General features: G+C 32.1%; 1 protein-coding gene and 1 pseudogene across 1 annotated transcript; both read left to right on the top strand.

Moving 5' to 3' along the window:
- Nucleotides 1-1,903: 1,903 nt before the first annotated feature.
- On the top strand, nucleotides 1,904-3,241 carry LOC148194090 (uncharacterized). The gene is made up of 3 exons (XM_088097105.1): nucleotides 1,904-2,221; nucleotides 2,346-2,487; nucleotides 2,550-3,241. The coding sequence occupies exons 1-3, from the start codon at nucleotides 1,904-1,906 to the stop codon at nucleotides 3,239-3,241; spliced, it is 1,152 nt and encodes a 383-aa protein (XP_087953231.1).
- Nucleotides 3,242-12,350: 9,109 nt separating this feature from the next.
- Nucleotides 12,351-15,787, top strand: LOC124842126 (heat stress transcription factor B-3-like; annotated as a pseudogene).
- Nucleotides 15,788-16,527: the final 740 nt, after the last annotated feature.

The raw sequence follows: 16,527 nt of genomic DNA on the forward strand, positions 1-16,527 counted from the left end.
CTGTTTTATTAACTAACACCTTTTTTGTGTGATAATTTTTTTATTAGGCTTAATTAATTAGTTTTTTTCTTCTCCAGATTAACCCATTTTTGATATTTTAAGTTTTCAAAATTAAAATCCTCAAATAACAAAATATATGTTTTAAATTTTTAAATACTAGATAAAAAATATTTATTTTCACAAACCCTTTTAGTTTTTAAATGGTAAATAAAATGATATTTTTTAAGTTGGAGATTGAATTCATCCCAATTTTTTTAGATTAAAATTATAATTATATTTTTTTAGTTTAAGGCAGCTATAATTAGGTCTTTTTACTATTTCAACAAGTATAATGCATTGTTATCATAAGAAATCAAATACCAATAAAGAACTATAGAGAATAAATTTGAGGATAGGAACCCCACCAACCCCTCTCAGCATCTCTTCTAATTTCCAATTCACTATAATGTTCAAACAATTTGATATCTTACATAATTAGGTTTTCTTTATTTTGATTATGATGTTGCAATCAAATTAGTCAAGTTAACTTCACCACCTTATGGACTTTAAATTAATTATTGACTTATGCAACATATTGGCTAACAACAAAGGATTGTGAAACGATTATGACTATTATTCTGTGCTACTTTATGTGCATCTAATTAAACTGTATATTTGGACGAGGAAATATTTTATCATTTAATTGGTATTATTTTATAAATTTCATTATTGATTTTTTTTCACATATTTTGTAATTAAAACCTTTTATTTTTAATCAAGAAGAAACCGATAAAACATGTGAAATTTTTAAAAAAAAACTGATAAAACACGCACGAATTGAGTGATAAAATTAATAAATGAATGATAACTAAATGATAAAATGTACAATTTAATCAAAATATTTTTATCTATTGATTGATAATAGTAAATATTTTTATGATTATCCGTACTATTGTAAAAAAATAATTTTACATCATTTAACTCTTTATCGTGAAAAGAATTAAATGATTTACTAATGTTTATTTATGTTAAGAATTATAATAAAGCTAAATTATAATATGTGATCCTCATCTTACAAACAGATGTTATGAAATTGAGTTAACATAAGCTTATTTACTAAGATTACATTAGAACTATTAAGAGTCTATTCTAATCAAGTCTTTTTGTTATTATACTATCATTATTAAACTCCTAATAGATCATTCACAAATACCTAATGTGACTCATGATATATTCATGCCTTAAAGCAACGGGATTTATTAGAGATCTCATAACTAGAAATAAAGTCAATCAAATTATAACATAACTCACTTTTAGAAATTAAACTAGATATAAACTCACTTACTAATGTTAGATTGTTAGCTGACACAGTTAGTTTGTTAGCCTAGACAATTGTTGCTTAACTGTCTTTGAGAGTTGTATTTTTTTCTAGTATAAAAGAACCCAACTCTTGTACATTTTGAACAGTTAGAGAGTAAGTGAAATTAGTGAATAATACACAGTTTTCAGTGCATTGTGAGTTTTGTTCTTTTCTTTCTCTGGTCACTTCATTGACCGTGCGGTGCAACGATACTTGGCTATTCGGTGTTGTTCGTGCTTTGTTGGTTTGTTCCCAAACGTCTGGTGCAAACGTTCATTAGCGTTTGGTGTTGTAGCGCTCTGCTTCACTAGTGTTCGGTGAAGGCATTCTCTGGCATTTGGTGGGACATTCACAGGCATCTGGTGCAGGCTTCACAAATCGTTCGGTTAGGCGCACTAGGTTCAAAGTCTCGTTCTTTTCCTTTTCTAACAGTGGTATCCAAAGCTCGGTTTGAGACTTGGGAGTTTCAGAAATCATCATGGCTTGGCAGAGGCTTGGGGGAAGGGTGGTTGAAGCGTGAAGAAGATCAAGACTATTTCTTGGTGAAAGATCGAGGGTGAAAGAATGGCCAACAGTGATATGTCATCTGCTAATCTACCAATTCTCACAGAGAAAAATTGGAGTACATGGAGTACACAGATGCGGGTCTTATTCAGATATCAAGATGTCCTTGAAGTGGTTGAAGGCGATCATCAAGAATTTCCTGCGGGTGCAACAGATGATCAAAGGGCCGAGGAGAGAAAGAAAGACAATAAAGCTTTGTTCATTATTCACCAATGTGTAGACGATGCTCACTTTGAGAAGATCCAGCATGCGAAGACTGCAAGGGAAGCTTGGAGTATCTTGATCAGGTGTCATATTGAAGGTGAAAAGATCAAGAAGGTCAAGTTGTAGACGCTAAGGAGGCAGTATGAGTTGATGGAGATGATTGAAGGTGATAGAGTTAGAGAGTACTTTAACAAAGTGATGAGAGTACTTTAACAAAGTGATTGCCATCACCAATCAGATGAAGGGATGCAAAGAAGTCATCTCAGACTTAATGATCATTGAAAAGATCATGAGGTCTTTGCCTCAGAAATTCGACTACATAGTTGTGGCTATAGAAGAGTCAAAAGAGCTGGATAAGATGAAGATAGAAGAATCGCAAAGTTCCCTAGAAGCACACGAGATGAGTTATTTGACAGAAACCCTGCTCGGAATGATGATTAAGCGTTGAAGGCAGATCATTCAAGAAGTGATGGTCAGAAGAAATTCAAGAAATGGAAGAGGAAATCTGCAAAAGGGAAGTGGAGAAATGATAAGAGCAATGAAGATCTATATGAGTCTTCAATAGAGGAGGAAGGCAAACCAGATAAGAACTTCCGCAAGAAGGACATGAGGAATGTTGAATGTTTCAATTGTCATAAGTACGGGCATTACTCTTATGAGAGTCATACTGAAAAGGAAGAGCAGAAGAAGGGTCAAGGAAAGGAGGCCTACGTAGCTCAAGAAGAGTCTGATTCAGAACCCCTCAAATTGATGGCAACTACATCTACAGTAAGCTCATACTCTCAAGATCAATTGTGGTATTTAGATTCGGGATGTTCGAATCATATGATGTGCCACAGAGAATGGTTGGTGAATTTTGATGAAACCAAGAAGAGTAGGGTGAAATTTTCTTATGACAGTACTTCAAAGGTAGAGGGAATTGGTGATGTTGTTATCAGAAGGAAGAATGGCTCGCGTGCGACTATAACTAATGTGTTGTTTGTGCCTGCAATGAGGTACAATCTTCTGAGTATTGACCAGTTAATTCAAAAGGGTTTTACAGTAGTAATGGGAGGCTGTAATAAGGTTGAGTTGTTTGATAAAAACAAAAACATGATCTTAAGAAGCAAGATCTCGAAGAATAGAAGATTTTAGATCAGCCTAGTGAAGTCTACAATGTGTGGAGACTCTGGCAATACAGCAGAGCCAAAATTAAACTCTGGAAGCAGTAAAGATGTGCAATTTGGAAGAAGTGGAAGGAGACACAAGCTGCCACAGAGATTTCGTGAATGTGAGGTGAATACTGATACACATACTGGTGATGAGGAAGATCTGGTGCACATAGCTATGTTTGTAGGTGCAGAACCGATCGGTCAAACATAAGCCTTGAAGAAATCCATGTGGAGGGAGACAATGAAAGAATAAGTTGATTCTATTGGGAAAAATGGAACCTGGAAGTTAGTTGATCTTCCAGCTGGAAAGAAAAGCGTTGAAGGGAGTGCTGCCAAAGAGGTAGGGTGTCGCACAGGAGCGCCAAACTGTCATTCTCGCACATAGTTCATGCATTCACGTCATTCGGTCACGTCGCTCTTTCGCACCGATCGGTCTCGGTCGCACAACTAGCTTAAATTGGCATCCGCCTTCACCACGTGATTTGTAGGGACAATTGCTCAGTGGACTGCCAAGTGCAGTTCTACGTGTTAGCGAACACACCCTTCGGTCACACACCGTTCGGTCTAGACGCTGCACAAGATAGATTGGCATTTCTCGAAGATAAGGATGGGTGCTACCTTCCTAGGTGCTTGGCTTAGAGGGGAGTGTTAGATTGTAAGCCGAGACAGTTAGTTTGTTAGCCTAGACAAATGTTGCTTAACTGTCTTTGGCAATTGTATTTTTTTCTAGTATAAAAGAACCCAACTCCTGTACATTTTGAACAGTTAGAGAGTAAGTGAGATTTGTGAATAATACACCGTTTTCAGTGCATTGTGAGTTTTGTTCTTTTCTTTCTCTAGTCACTTCATTGACTGTGTGGTGCAACGATACTTGGTTGTTCGGTGCTTTCATGCTCTATTGGTGTGTTCCCAAGCGTCTGGTGTAGACGTTCATTAGCATTCGGTGTTGTAGCGCTATGCTTCACTGGTGTTCAGTGAAGGCATTCTCTGACATTTGGTAGGACATTCACAGGCATCCGGTGCAAGCTTCACAAACCGTTCGGTTAGGCGCACTAGGTTCAAACTCTCGTCCTCTTCCTTTTCTAACAACTAATACTAAATTTAGTTCATTTATAGATCTTATATATCTTAAAAGTCGAGATAAAAAAATTATATATTTTTTTTCTTATGATATGATCTTGAGAGTCTTTTAAGCTTTCTTTGTAATTTTTATTTTTTAATTAAATATAAAAAATAAATATTCATATAATAAGAATTGAATGAAATATTAGTGAGTATTAAAGATTATTTATTAAGAATAAATGTGGAATTAAGAGGGTCTTGCATAATTCATCTAAAGGATGAAATATAATAATATATAGCTTTAATCAATAGGTCCCTATTTTCGTCCAGAATCTCAAATAGGACACTTTTTTAGCGTCTCAGTTGGGTCCTTATTTTTGTAAAATTGAATCAAATAGGGTCTTTCCGTCAAATTGATCAGGCGGTGTTAAGGAAGGTGATACGTGGCGTGCTGACGGTATAGTTTTAATTGACGTGGCATTAAAAAGGTGTGTGAAATGTATTTTTCTAATTTTTGAATTAAAAAATAGAGTGCACATTGGGAAAATAAAATTTAAGTAAGGGTAAACTTGAGAAATCAAATTAAATTAATAGATGAGTTTTAGGGTTCTGGGAAACTTCATTCCCTTTATCTTTTCTTTTCTTGAACCAAAAACTCCAGCAATGGGAGTCTGGCGGCGCACGTAGGAAAATTCTTCCTCTTCCTCTTCTTGATTCCTTGTACCATTGCGACCTTGTGGGGAGAAGATCTGATTATCGTTTTCGGTAGTGGCGCGTTTCGCTTTAGAGCTTGTTCCTCCTTTCGACCTTGTTCGAACTCGCGGAGTAGGAAGAGTAGACGTCTTTCTTCCTTCTCTTCTTCTTGGTTCTGCTAGGGGTTTTGTAGGTAGGGAATAAGCTTACCGATGGCTAGGACGCGAACACTTCCACGTGGCACGGTGAGGGTGCGGCAGCGATGGCGTCCCGACGGTGCTCTGAGGGGGTCACAAAAGCTTTCCTCCTTCGAATCAACCTGCAATGGTGGACGCGGGTTCATTTTTGACCGAGCCTATGTGCGAACGGCGTCGCGGTGTGAGAGAAGACGACGACAATGCGTCAGGAGTGATCTCCGACGACAACAGCGAGGGCGAGTGATTGCCTTATTCGGCGACGACAACGTCAACGATGAGTTGTGATTGGGAAATTCTTGACTCTACGATTTAGGGTTCCTTTTGTTATCTGATTTTGGAGATTAGGTTTTGTTGAAATTGGGAAATTAGGGATTCTCTTATGTAATTGAAATTGCAATGTTTGAATTTGGATCTTGATTTCTGTTTTCATTTCTGAGCTTCAAATTGATTTCTCAGTTACTGGGTTACACTTAATTTCTTTTCTTTTGCCCATTTTGCCCCTTAAGTAAATCTGATTTTCCCTGTTTGCAATCTTTTTTAATACAAAATACAATTCAAACATGTTTATAATGTCACGTCTAATTAAACAATATATTGTCTATGCCACATAATTCAATATTAAAAGGTCGTTTTCCCTATTTAATGGTAAGCTTGTAATTGATTCAATTTTACAAAAATAAGGACCCAATTGAGACGCCAAAAAAGAAAGGGTCCTATTTGAGATTCTGGAAGAAAATAGGGATCTATTGAGACATTAAACCTAATATACAAATATGAATTTGACATAAAATGAGATTTTTCTTTATTAGAACTTTTTGGAGTTCTAAGTATAAGAACTTAATTTTGATCTTATTAGTTAACATATAATGATCAAACTCATGACCTATCACTTACATTTGAGTGTGACATCAATATCCTTCACCAAATTCAATATCATAATAGTCTTTTTGGTTTCACACCAATTGGTATCAAAGTTTCGACTCTTGATATTCAATGATTTTTGAGTTCAATATGTTTTTGTTTTCTTAACTTTAAGTGAAAATTGAAATTAGTCTACTTTCACCTAATTTAGTCTTCTTTCTTTAGAAATGTGTGGATTCAGTCCTTTTAACATTTCAAATGTGTTTCTCAACTAACATTGAAGAAAAAAAATATGTTAGATGATGTAAACAACTCAAATGTTATCATGAAATGTATTTGAAACGTTAAATAAACTTCACCAAATTTGATTAAAAGGATGAAATTCATGCGTTTCTAAAGTTGAGGGACTAAATTGAGCTCAAGTTTCGAAGAGAGACTAATTCTAATTTTCATAATTTTCTCTACAAGTTAAGGAACAAAAAAATATATTTAACCCATGGTTTTTTTATATACTTGAATATTTTATTTGTATTTTCAAACTATATTGGTGCTAAAATTACCCAAAAACTTAATGTCCATCACAAATTGTTTGTTGATGAGTTTGTTTTACAAATTGAGAGAAAATTGAAAGATAATTTTGAGGAGAGAAAAGAAAATAAAAGAAAGAACAAAGTTATAGAGATAAAGAGAAAATGTTTGATAAATATTGAAAAAACATGCTTAAATTGTGATGAAAGAGAGATGGAGAAAAAGGAAAATATAGAAAAGAATATTAGTGAAGTCAAAGAAATTTAAAAAAAAAAGAGTTGAGAGAGAAAGAAATTAAAGAATGGAATTTGAGAAAGAAAGAAATTAAAGAAAAAAACATAGAAGTAACGAGAAAAAGTTGAGAGAGAAAACATTGAAGAGAAGGAGTTGAGATAAAAAAAGAAATGGAAGAAAATGTGTTCAGAGAAAAATAAGTTAAATATAAGTAGTTAAGAGAAAAAGAAATTAAAAATCGAGGTTTTCTTTGGACAGAACTTCCGGCGTTGGCAAGAATGCGTGTCCACCCTTTTAGACATGTATGAAGTTGTTGCTGCTCCCAAAAGGTACGTACACAAACCTGATCTCAAAAAGAAAAATAATTTTCTTAAATCCTGTCCCAATGAATCTAAACTCACTTGGCGTAGAGTAAAAAAAAACAATCCTCCTAGGGCAAATATACTCGAAGGAGATGACATTATTGTTGTGGTCATTTCTCAAGTAAATCTGATGGCCAATGTGAGCAAATGGATGGTAGACTCTGGTGCTACCAGGCATATCTGTGCAAACATAAGTGTCTTTACCTCTTACACTAGTGTAGGGGATGAAGAAGAACACGCCTACCTCGGAGATTCCAAGACCACTCCTGTTCTGAAAAAGGGAAAGTTCTTCTTAAGCTCGCATTTGGAAAGACTCTGGCCTTGAGTGATGTGTTACATGTGCCATCAATCAAAGTTAATTCAATCTCTGTAACACTATGGGAAAGGTGGGGGTTAAAGTGTCTTTTGAGTCTGACAAGATCATTATGACAAAAAATAATGTTTTCGTGGGGAAGGGATATTGTGATCAAGGACTCTTCGTTCTAAATATTTTTGAAAATATTAAGGAATCAAATTCTTCTGCTTATATTGTTGACTCGTATGATATATGACATTCTAGATTAGGTCATGTGAATTCCTCGTATGTTTTGAAATTACAATGACTAGGATTAATTAATATGCATGATAAACAAAGTAGTAAATGTGATATATGTGTATAATCTAAATTAACAAAGAAAACATGTTTTTCTGTAGAACGTCAAACTGAACTATTAGGGTTAATTCATACTAATTTAGCTTATATGAAATAAACCATGTCTAGAGGAGGTAAAAATTATTTTGTGACCTTTATAGATGATTATTCTAGATACACCAAAGTTTACTTAATCAAACATAAAGATGAAGCCTTTAATGTGTTTCTAACCTATAAAGCAGAAGTAGAAAATCAATTGAATAAGAAGATTAAGAGAATTAGATCAGATAGAGGTGGTGAGTATGTACTGTTTAATGAATTTTGTGTTAAAGAAGGTATTATTCATGAAGTAACCCCACCATATTAACCTAAGTCTAATGGAGTAGTTGAGAGAAAAAATAGAACCCTTAAGGAAATGATGAATGTTATGCTTGTTAGTTCTGGTGCACTTGATAACCTTTAGGGAGAAGCCTTACTTACTGCATGTTTTTTACAAAATAGAATACCCCATAAGAAAACTGGTAAAACTCCTTATGAGTTGTGGAAAGGTTACCAACCTAACCTTAAATATCTAAGAGTGTGGGGGTGCTTAGCTAAGGTGATGTTACCTGATCCTAAGAAAAGGAAAATAGGCTCTAAAACCTTTGATTGTATGTTCTTAGGTTATGCTAAACATAGTGCTGCCTATAGGTTTCTAGTTGTTAAAAGTAACATACTTGAGAGAAATTTTATAATGGAGACGAAAAGTGCTGAGTTTTTTGAACATGTGTTTCCCTTAAAGGTTAGTGAGATGTCTCAACCTGTTGATGATAATGATAATAGTAATACCATGAATGAGGATTTAAGAAGAAGTAAAAGACAGAGAAAGGAAACTTCCTTTGGAGATGACTTTTATACTTATCTTGTTGATAATGATCCAACAAGCTTTGTAGAAGCTACTAGTGCTCTTGATGCAAAACAATGGGATAAGGCCATTAGAATTGAAATTGAATCAATTCAGAAAAACAATACTTGGACTTTAGTAGATTTGTCTAAAGGAGCAAAACTCATTGGTTGTAAGTGGATCTTAAAGAAAAAATATCACCCTAATGGATCCATAGAGAAGTATAAGGCAAGTTTAGTAGCAAAAAGTTTTACTCAAAAACCTAACATAGATTACTTTGATACTTTTGCTCCCGTGACTAGGATTTCCTCTATTCGAGTGTTGTTAGCCCTAGCAGCTATCCATAAACTAGTGATACATCAGATGGATGTTAAAACAACCTTCTTGAATGGTGATTTAGAGGAAGAAATTTATATGACTCAACCTAAAGGGTGTGTTGTACTTGTTCAAGAGGATAAAGTATGCAAACTCTTAAAATCCTTGTATGGGTTAAAACAAGCACCAAAACAATGGCATGAAAAACTTGATAATATGTTGCTTTATAATGGTTTTTCACCTAATGATGCTGATAAATGTGTGTACTCAAAATTTGAAAATGGTGATTGTGTCATTATATGCTTATATGTGGATGACATGTTAATATTTGGTACATGCAATGAGATTGTGGGTAGAACTAAATTATTTCTAGGATCAAAATTTGAAATGAAAGACATGGGTGAAGCTAATGTGATTTTAGGTATTAGAGTCATAAGGAAGGGAGATAGAATATTACTATCCCAAGAACAATAAGTTGAAAAACTTCAAAAGAAGTTTGGGTTTTATGAACTAAAATTCGTGAGTAACTCTTATGATGCTAACTCCAAATTAATAAAAAATAGAGGACAATCATTATCTCAGCCTCAGTATGCCCAGATAATTGGGAGCTTACTGCACTTGATGAGCTTTTCTAGACCTGATAGGTATACTTAATGTCCAAATCAGGAACATTGGGATGCACTTGCTAGGCTTATGAGATAATTAAGAGGTTCAATAGATTATGTCATTGAATACAGTGGATTTCCCATTGTACTAGAAGGTTACAATGATGCTAACTGGATCTTTGATTCAGATGAGACAAAATCCACTAGTGGTTATGTATTCACACTTGGGGGTGGTGCGATTACATGGAGATCAGCCAGGCAAACAATTATTGCAAGATCAACAATGAAATCTGAGTTTGTTGCTCTTGAGATGGCTGGTAATGAGGCTGAGTGGTTGAAAAACTTCTTAGCGAACATTTCACTAGGAATGAAACCAACTCCATCGGTATGAATACACTGTGATTGCTAATCGGAAATAGCTATAGCTAAAAATAAGAATTACAATGGAAAAAATAGACATATACAATTGAGACATTATTTGGTGAAGCAGCTGCTAAAGAGTGGAACTATTTCCATTGACTATGTGAAGTCAGAACGGAATCTAGCAGATCCTCTGACAAAACCCCTGGAAAGACAAATGATATTAGAAACATCGAGGGGAATGAAACTTAAGCCACTTGCAAACAAACAAGTGATGGTAACCCAACCTTGTGATTTGAGATCCCATGAATAAGGTTCATATGGGTAAAAACAAGTCACTTGTTAGTTCTGATAGCACTAAATTGATTTTAATCAATTATATCCCTTCTTATGGTGTGTGAAAGTGTTAGAAACTACATCATTGAGAGGCTAAACTTTGCTATTAAAATTCTATGTGGTGAAAGAATTTTAGTTTAAACAAATTCTTTAATGATTTTCATATCCCTTATGGGTGGTGTATGATTTGCAGCATACACTTGATGAAATCACCTATATGAGTGTTAAGTAGGGCCGCTTGCATGAGATCTTGGCATGATCTCTAGAGCACTCATGAATATCGGGCACGCGCATGGCCTAATAAGCGCAACACAGCAATAACAGCAAGATTGTGGGAGTGTATTGTGATTGATAAACCTCTAACACACGTTAAGTGTCTTTGGTTCATATAGCTTGTTATACCAACTACATTATGTGTTAAGTATCTCAATATAAGACTGGTTCATATAGCTTGCTCTACCAGTTTGGATGCATTACATCCTATGAGACCCAGGATAAAAGTTTCTTATCTTTCTTTTAGTGTTTGAACTATTTGAGTCAAAGACTTTTTCTTTCAACTTTTTTTGCAATATGTGGGGGATTGTTATAATATTTTAACAACATTGCAAAAGTTAAAACGTTTTTGAACGTTTGTTTTAGAATGTTGGCAACGAGAAAAAGAAACAATTATTATGCAACGTTAAAATTTTTAATTAAATCATTTATGATTTTTAATTTCTTTTATTTTCTTGATTCTTCCCTAGCTCTATAAATAGAGAGCTCTTCCTCCATTCCAAAACACACCAAAAATCTATCTTCTCTCATCTTCTTCTCTTCTTAGTTTCATCATTTTTCTCTTTTCCTCTTCTAAAATTATTCTGAGTTATTTTTTATACTCTTTTTAGATATACTTGCTAGTTCTGAGACCCTCAGAAATGTTCTGGGAAGTTTCGATTGTATCTTGAAGGACTTGCACAATACATCGCAGATAAGTCCTTAAGGTACACGCCTTAGGAAATACTCTTCTGTCAGCTTTTTACCACACTTTTTATATAGATATTACTCTTTTCTCCATAACCATTTGAAGAAGTGCTTTTAGTGAGAAGTTCCAACAACCTATTATTTGGTGAGTTAATTAACGGTATATGCACGAATTCTCAATTGGAAAACTAATAAAAAATTATTTTTAAATATGGTATTATCTTTCCTTAGAAGAAATATATTCTGGACATTTAAGAACGAATATAGGTGAATAAAAAGATAATAACATGATCATAAAGAGTCTTTTGAATTTTCTTCATCATTTTTATCACAATTTTGATGAATATTTTGAGTTTTTTTTCATAAGTTTTAATTAACTATAGTAAATATTCATGTAATAGGAATTAAATAATATTAGTGGGTCTTACCTAATTCATCCTATAAAAAAGTAGTTATTTAAAAATGGAATTAAGAGAGACTTACCTAATTCATCATATAAAATGATGTTGTTTATAATATAAATGATGTATATATGAATTTAATGAGAAAATGAAATTTCTTTTTGTGAGAATCTTTTGGAGTTTTAAGTTATAAAAACTCAATTTTAGTTGTATCAGGATAACATGTCCTCCTGACTTATTACTTAAATTCTTATTTTTCAAACTGAATATTAGAACAGTCTTCTTATTTTTTTTTTATCACTTTAAGTGATCAATAAAATTGATAGAAAACTTAATTTTTTTATGTTAATAATATCTTAAATGTCTATGATAATTAATATATTTTTTTTTTCTTTTTTACTTTTATGATGTCAATTATTACGATATTTCTGCTAAGCTAATTAACGAATTTTTATAAATAAAATTATTTTCTACGGAATAGGTCATCTTCCCAATGACGAATGTCCAACTACTATCTCAACCTATCATACTTAAATAAAATTATAATATTAATAAGAAATTTTGTTGAGAAAGAGTTGTATATAGTAGTAATACATGTAGCGGAGGGATTATTTAAGAGAGAGAGAGAGAGAGAGAGAGAGAGAGAGAGAGAGAGAGAGAGAGAGAGAAGAAGGAAGAAGGTCTTGCATTTCTCATGAACTGTGGAGTCGTGTTGGGTTTCTACTGCTGGGATTGGGAGTTCATAACTGCCCTTCTTCTCTTCTGATCACAAACTCTCATCAACCTTCTTCAATCTCTTCTCAAATCATTCTCAAAAATGGAGAAAGGGTCGTTGGAGTGTGTCAGAAAATTCTCCACAGCACCCTTTTTGTTGAAGACATATATGTTGGTTGAGGATCCTACGACCAATGATGTTGTGTCGTGGAATGATGACGGAACAACGTTTGTGGTGTTGCAACCTGCAGAGTTTGCTCGTGATCTTCTTCCAACTCTCTTCAACCATTGCAACTTCTCTAGCTTTGTTCGCCAGCTCAATACTTATGTACGTATCTTAATATCCGTATCACAAATATTAGCAACAACATGCACACACACTTCCGCTGTTAATAGTCAATTATTCTAGTTTAACATTCTTTCACACATGTTTATGACAACAATATTAAATAATATACATCACTTTCTCAATGAAAAAAAAATACTGTATTTTAAGAAGACCATGAATCAATTTGAAACATTAAACTCTAAATATTACTCAATTATTGTATTTTTTTTCAATGGCTGAAATTACAGATGTTATAGAGGGAGAGTATATATATACAGTTTACTATTTTGGTTGAATTTTATAAATTTTACTAACTCTTACTAATCACTAACTAAGTCTTAGTAGCTTAATATCTTTGAATCAATCATAAAATGTGTATTAGTGAGAATGTCTTAGAAAATGTGTTACTAATAATGTATTTTGAGTTTTTTTTTTTTTGTATAATTAAAACTGTTATTTTGGAACAAGTGAAGTATTATTATATTAACAAAATTTTAAGTAAATTTATAGCATTATTTAGTTATTACAACAGTTTAAAACAACACGAAGAACATCAAATTTAGAAATAAGAGAAGAATGAGTTGAATAAAAGCGAAAGGAACGTAGCTATCGATGGTTGGTGAATAAGTTGACCACTGTAGAAGCTTTTAGCGAATAAAGAAATAAAGATAATTTTATTTGTTTCCATGAGTTCTTGATGATAGAAACATATTAACTGCATTTGTTTGACCTAATTAGTATTAAGTTTAGTGTCTTAATTAAAATATTGTTGGATCAAAAGGACCACTGAAAAAATTCTTTATATAATACTATAGTCAAAGTAGTCCTTTTGGCTAAACTAAATATTATTTTAACTAGGGTTTTATGAATTTTAAATATTATTAGTATTATTATTTTAATTGTATTATTCTATTACATATATTCAATTTTAAGTATTTTACTTTAATTTAATTAAAACGACTTTAAGTTGTTTCACACTCTCGTTCAAGTATGTATTTATGTACGATAATATTGTTAAATAAAAGTTATATTTATAATTACTTTTAAGAAATCAACAAACTCTTTATATTTAAAATGTATCAAAATTAAATTCTTTTATTTTAAACCAACATTAATTTAGAAATAGAATATATTAATGTAATGTAACTATTAAAAAATGAAACATTAACACAATTAATGTTGATGTGTCATATCCATACAAAAACATTCAAAGTTAATTATATTCATTAAGTATGTCTTATCAATCTTCACGTGTAACCGTTAAAAGTGAACTTTAAACTTAATTCAATCTCGGAGGTAAAGTTTGCATCCATTTATAAACTATAAAGTGACCTTGTCTCTAGTCGAATGAAACTTCCAAGACTAACTAGTGTCTAACTACCTAATATTCATCTATAATTTATTTTTATTTTTTTTAAAATGGTGAGATCAAAACCATTTAAAACTATAATCTAGTGACCTTATAGATTTGTTCTTTACAATTGTACTTGACAAATAAAATATAATTTCAAGTTGTAGGGACGATTGTTTTGGTGTATTTTCAAAGAAATTAGGCAGCTAGAATTGATGACCTTTATTAATGAACACCTTACTCAGTTACTTATACCAACCACCTGAGTTATGGTAGGTGGCCTCTAGATTTATATTACCAAAAATGACATAATCAAAAGATTTGACATTATATTTTATCTCCTCGCATTATATCTCCACCTTCTTAGATAACAAATATTAAATATTTTGTCATAAAAATATTATATCTCTTTCTTTAGATAATATTTACTCAAACTAAATAGTTAGGTATTGTATGTATTAGGTATTAACAATATGATCCATTGTACCAATAGATAATTCATTTTACAGCTAGTGATAGCTAACCTTCATAGTATAAATTGATATACTTACTATATTATACACACGAGGAATGTATTAATATATTGTACTTCAGAGTGTTAGTGTCCTAAGAAAAAGGAGTGTTAGTTTATATCAATATATATATATTATAAATTTTAACCTAATCAATTATATACTTAAACTAAAATATGAAAGTGGTAAAAAAATATTATATACCAATTTATTGAAGTTTATTTTTAGATGACTGTTGTTGAGTTTCTTGGATCATTGGTCCATGATGAAACCACTTACAAATGTATAATGTAATATATTTGATGTTTGAGATAACTAATTTGTTTACGTAAGATGTATGAGGTTAAAACTTTGAAAATACTTAATGATATAATCAAGATAAAATACATAAGTAAAACATGTCTTTCCTTTCATAGTCAATTTTGTACGATGAAATTAACATTAAATAAAAAATGATCTCTCATTATATATCTCTTCTTATCACATTTTATTATTTTTTACTTAATAGATCTTTTAGTTTAATATTTATAAAAATTGTTGAATGTTTTTTCTTAATTTAAAAAAGTAAATGTAGTTTCGTTAATTAGATTTGTTAGAGATAATAACTTTACATGTTAACTCCAAAAACACATGCACCAATTGATGATCCATATTTAGGGTTTTCGTAAAGTTAGAACAAGCAGATGGGAATTTTGCAACGAGCGATTCAGAAAGGGTGAGAAAGAACTGTTATGCGAGATTAGACGTAAAAAATCATGGGTGAGCAAGAAGCAACATGGACCACAAGACTCAGATGAAGATCAAAGGTCCTTAGCATCAACCTTTTCTTCAAATTATGCAGTTCTGATGCATGAAAACAAGCGACTCAAGAAGGAGAATGAGGTATTGCACTCGACCTTACAACCATCAATACCAAGTGCAGGGACTTGCTCGATTTGGTCACCAAATATTCATGTGCAAAGGCAGAAGGACTTGATCATAAACCAATGTTGTTTCGGATAAGATTGGAACAAGTTCAAGGACAAACAGAGGTTAAAAACAACAACAAATAGCTGATCTAAGTGATGGCAAAATCATTTTTACATTTCCTATCATTATAGATTTATGATGATATTTTATGGTTTGTTAAAAACTGGATTTTACGTTTAAGTAAATTCCATAAAATCAATTTGTAAAATAAAATTTATATTTTTAAATATATTTTAAATTAGTTTTATTTCTAATAGATATAAGACTGCTAATACATTTTTTTTTCTATCGAAGTATATACATCAATACTATGTTAAGATAGAAATAAACTTTTAATCTAACTCAATCTTACCAAATAAATTTATAAAATAAAGTTTGTATTATATATTTTAAATTGGTCTTATTGGTCTTATTTATAGTTGATGTGAAACTTTAACTATAGTTAATCATAAGATATCAAATAAGTCAATTATAAAAAAAAAACTCAATTTTACTCATTTTAGTAATTGTTTTTGCTCTTTCAACATTTTGGTAATATAACATCTCTGACTCGATTGGAGCATGGTAAATATAAACCATGCCCAGTTTGGAATGAATGGAGTGCAAAACTAGAGGAGGTAAAGCTATTGTGAAAAATCGGCTAGATACTCTTTGAATGAAATTGGTAGTAAACGTATGATGTCATCTTCAAACTTGGTTAGAATAAAATAACAATTAATTTCTATATGTTTTGTTGATTTATACAAAACTCGAATAGCAGCGGCTATGTGTAGATGATCACTTTGATTATGACAATAAAATAAACAATGTGTAGATCACATAAAAGAAATTAACAGCCACTAGTAACTCACAAGTAGCAGTGGAAAGTGCCATGTACTCAGTTTTAGAAGAAGATTTTGAAACTCTTTGTTGCTTCTTTGCTTTCTAAGAAATTAATGATGAACTAAAAAAGAAGCGATATCATGAA

Source organism: Vigna umbellata, chromosome 8 (assembly GCF_029865625.1).
Source record: "Vigna umbellata cultivar VRB3 chromosome 8, Vumbellata_1.0, whole genome shotgun sequence".
In the NCBI taxonomy this organism is placed as follows: Eukaryota; Viridiplantae; Streptophyta; class Magnoliopsida; order Fabales; family Fabaceae; genus Vigna; species Vigna umbellata.

Coding starts and splice junctions, on each gene's coding strand:
- LOC148194090 (XM_088097105.1), top strand. CDS start 1,904: ATGGCCAACAGTGATATGTCATCTGCTAATCTACCAATTCTCACAGAG. Junction 2,222..2,345: donor AAGGTGAAAAGATCAAGAAG/GTCAAGTTGTAG, acceptor ATCACCAATCAG/ATGAAGGGATGCAAAGAAGT. Junction 2,488..2,549: donor GAAGATAGAAGAATCGCAAA/GTTCCCTAGAAG, acceptor ATGATGATTAAG/CGTTGAAGGCAGATCATTCA.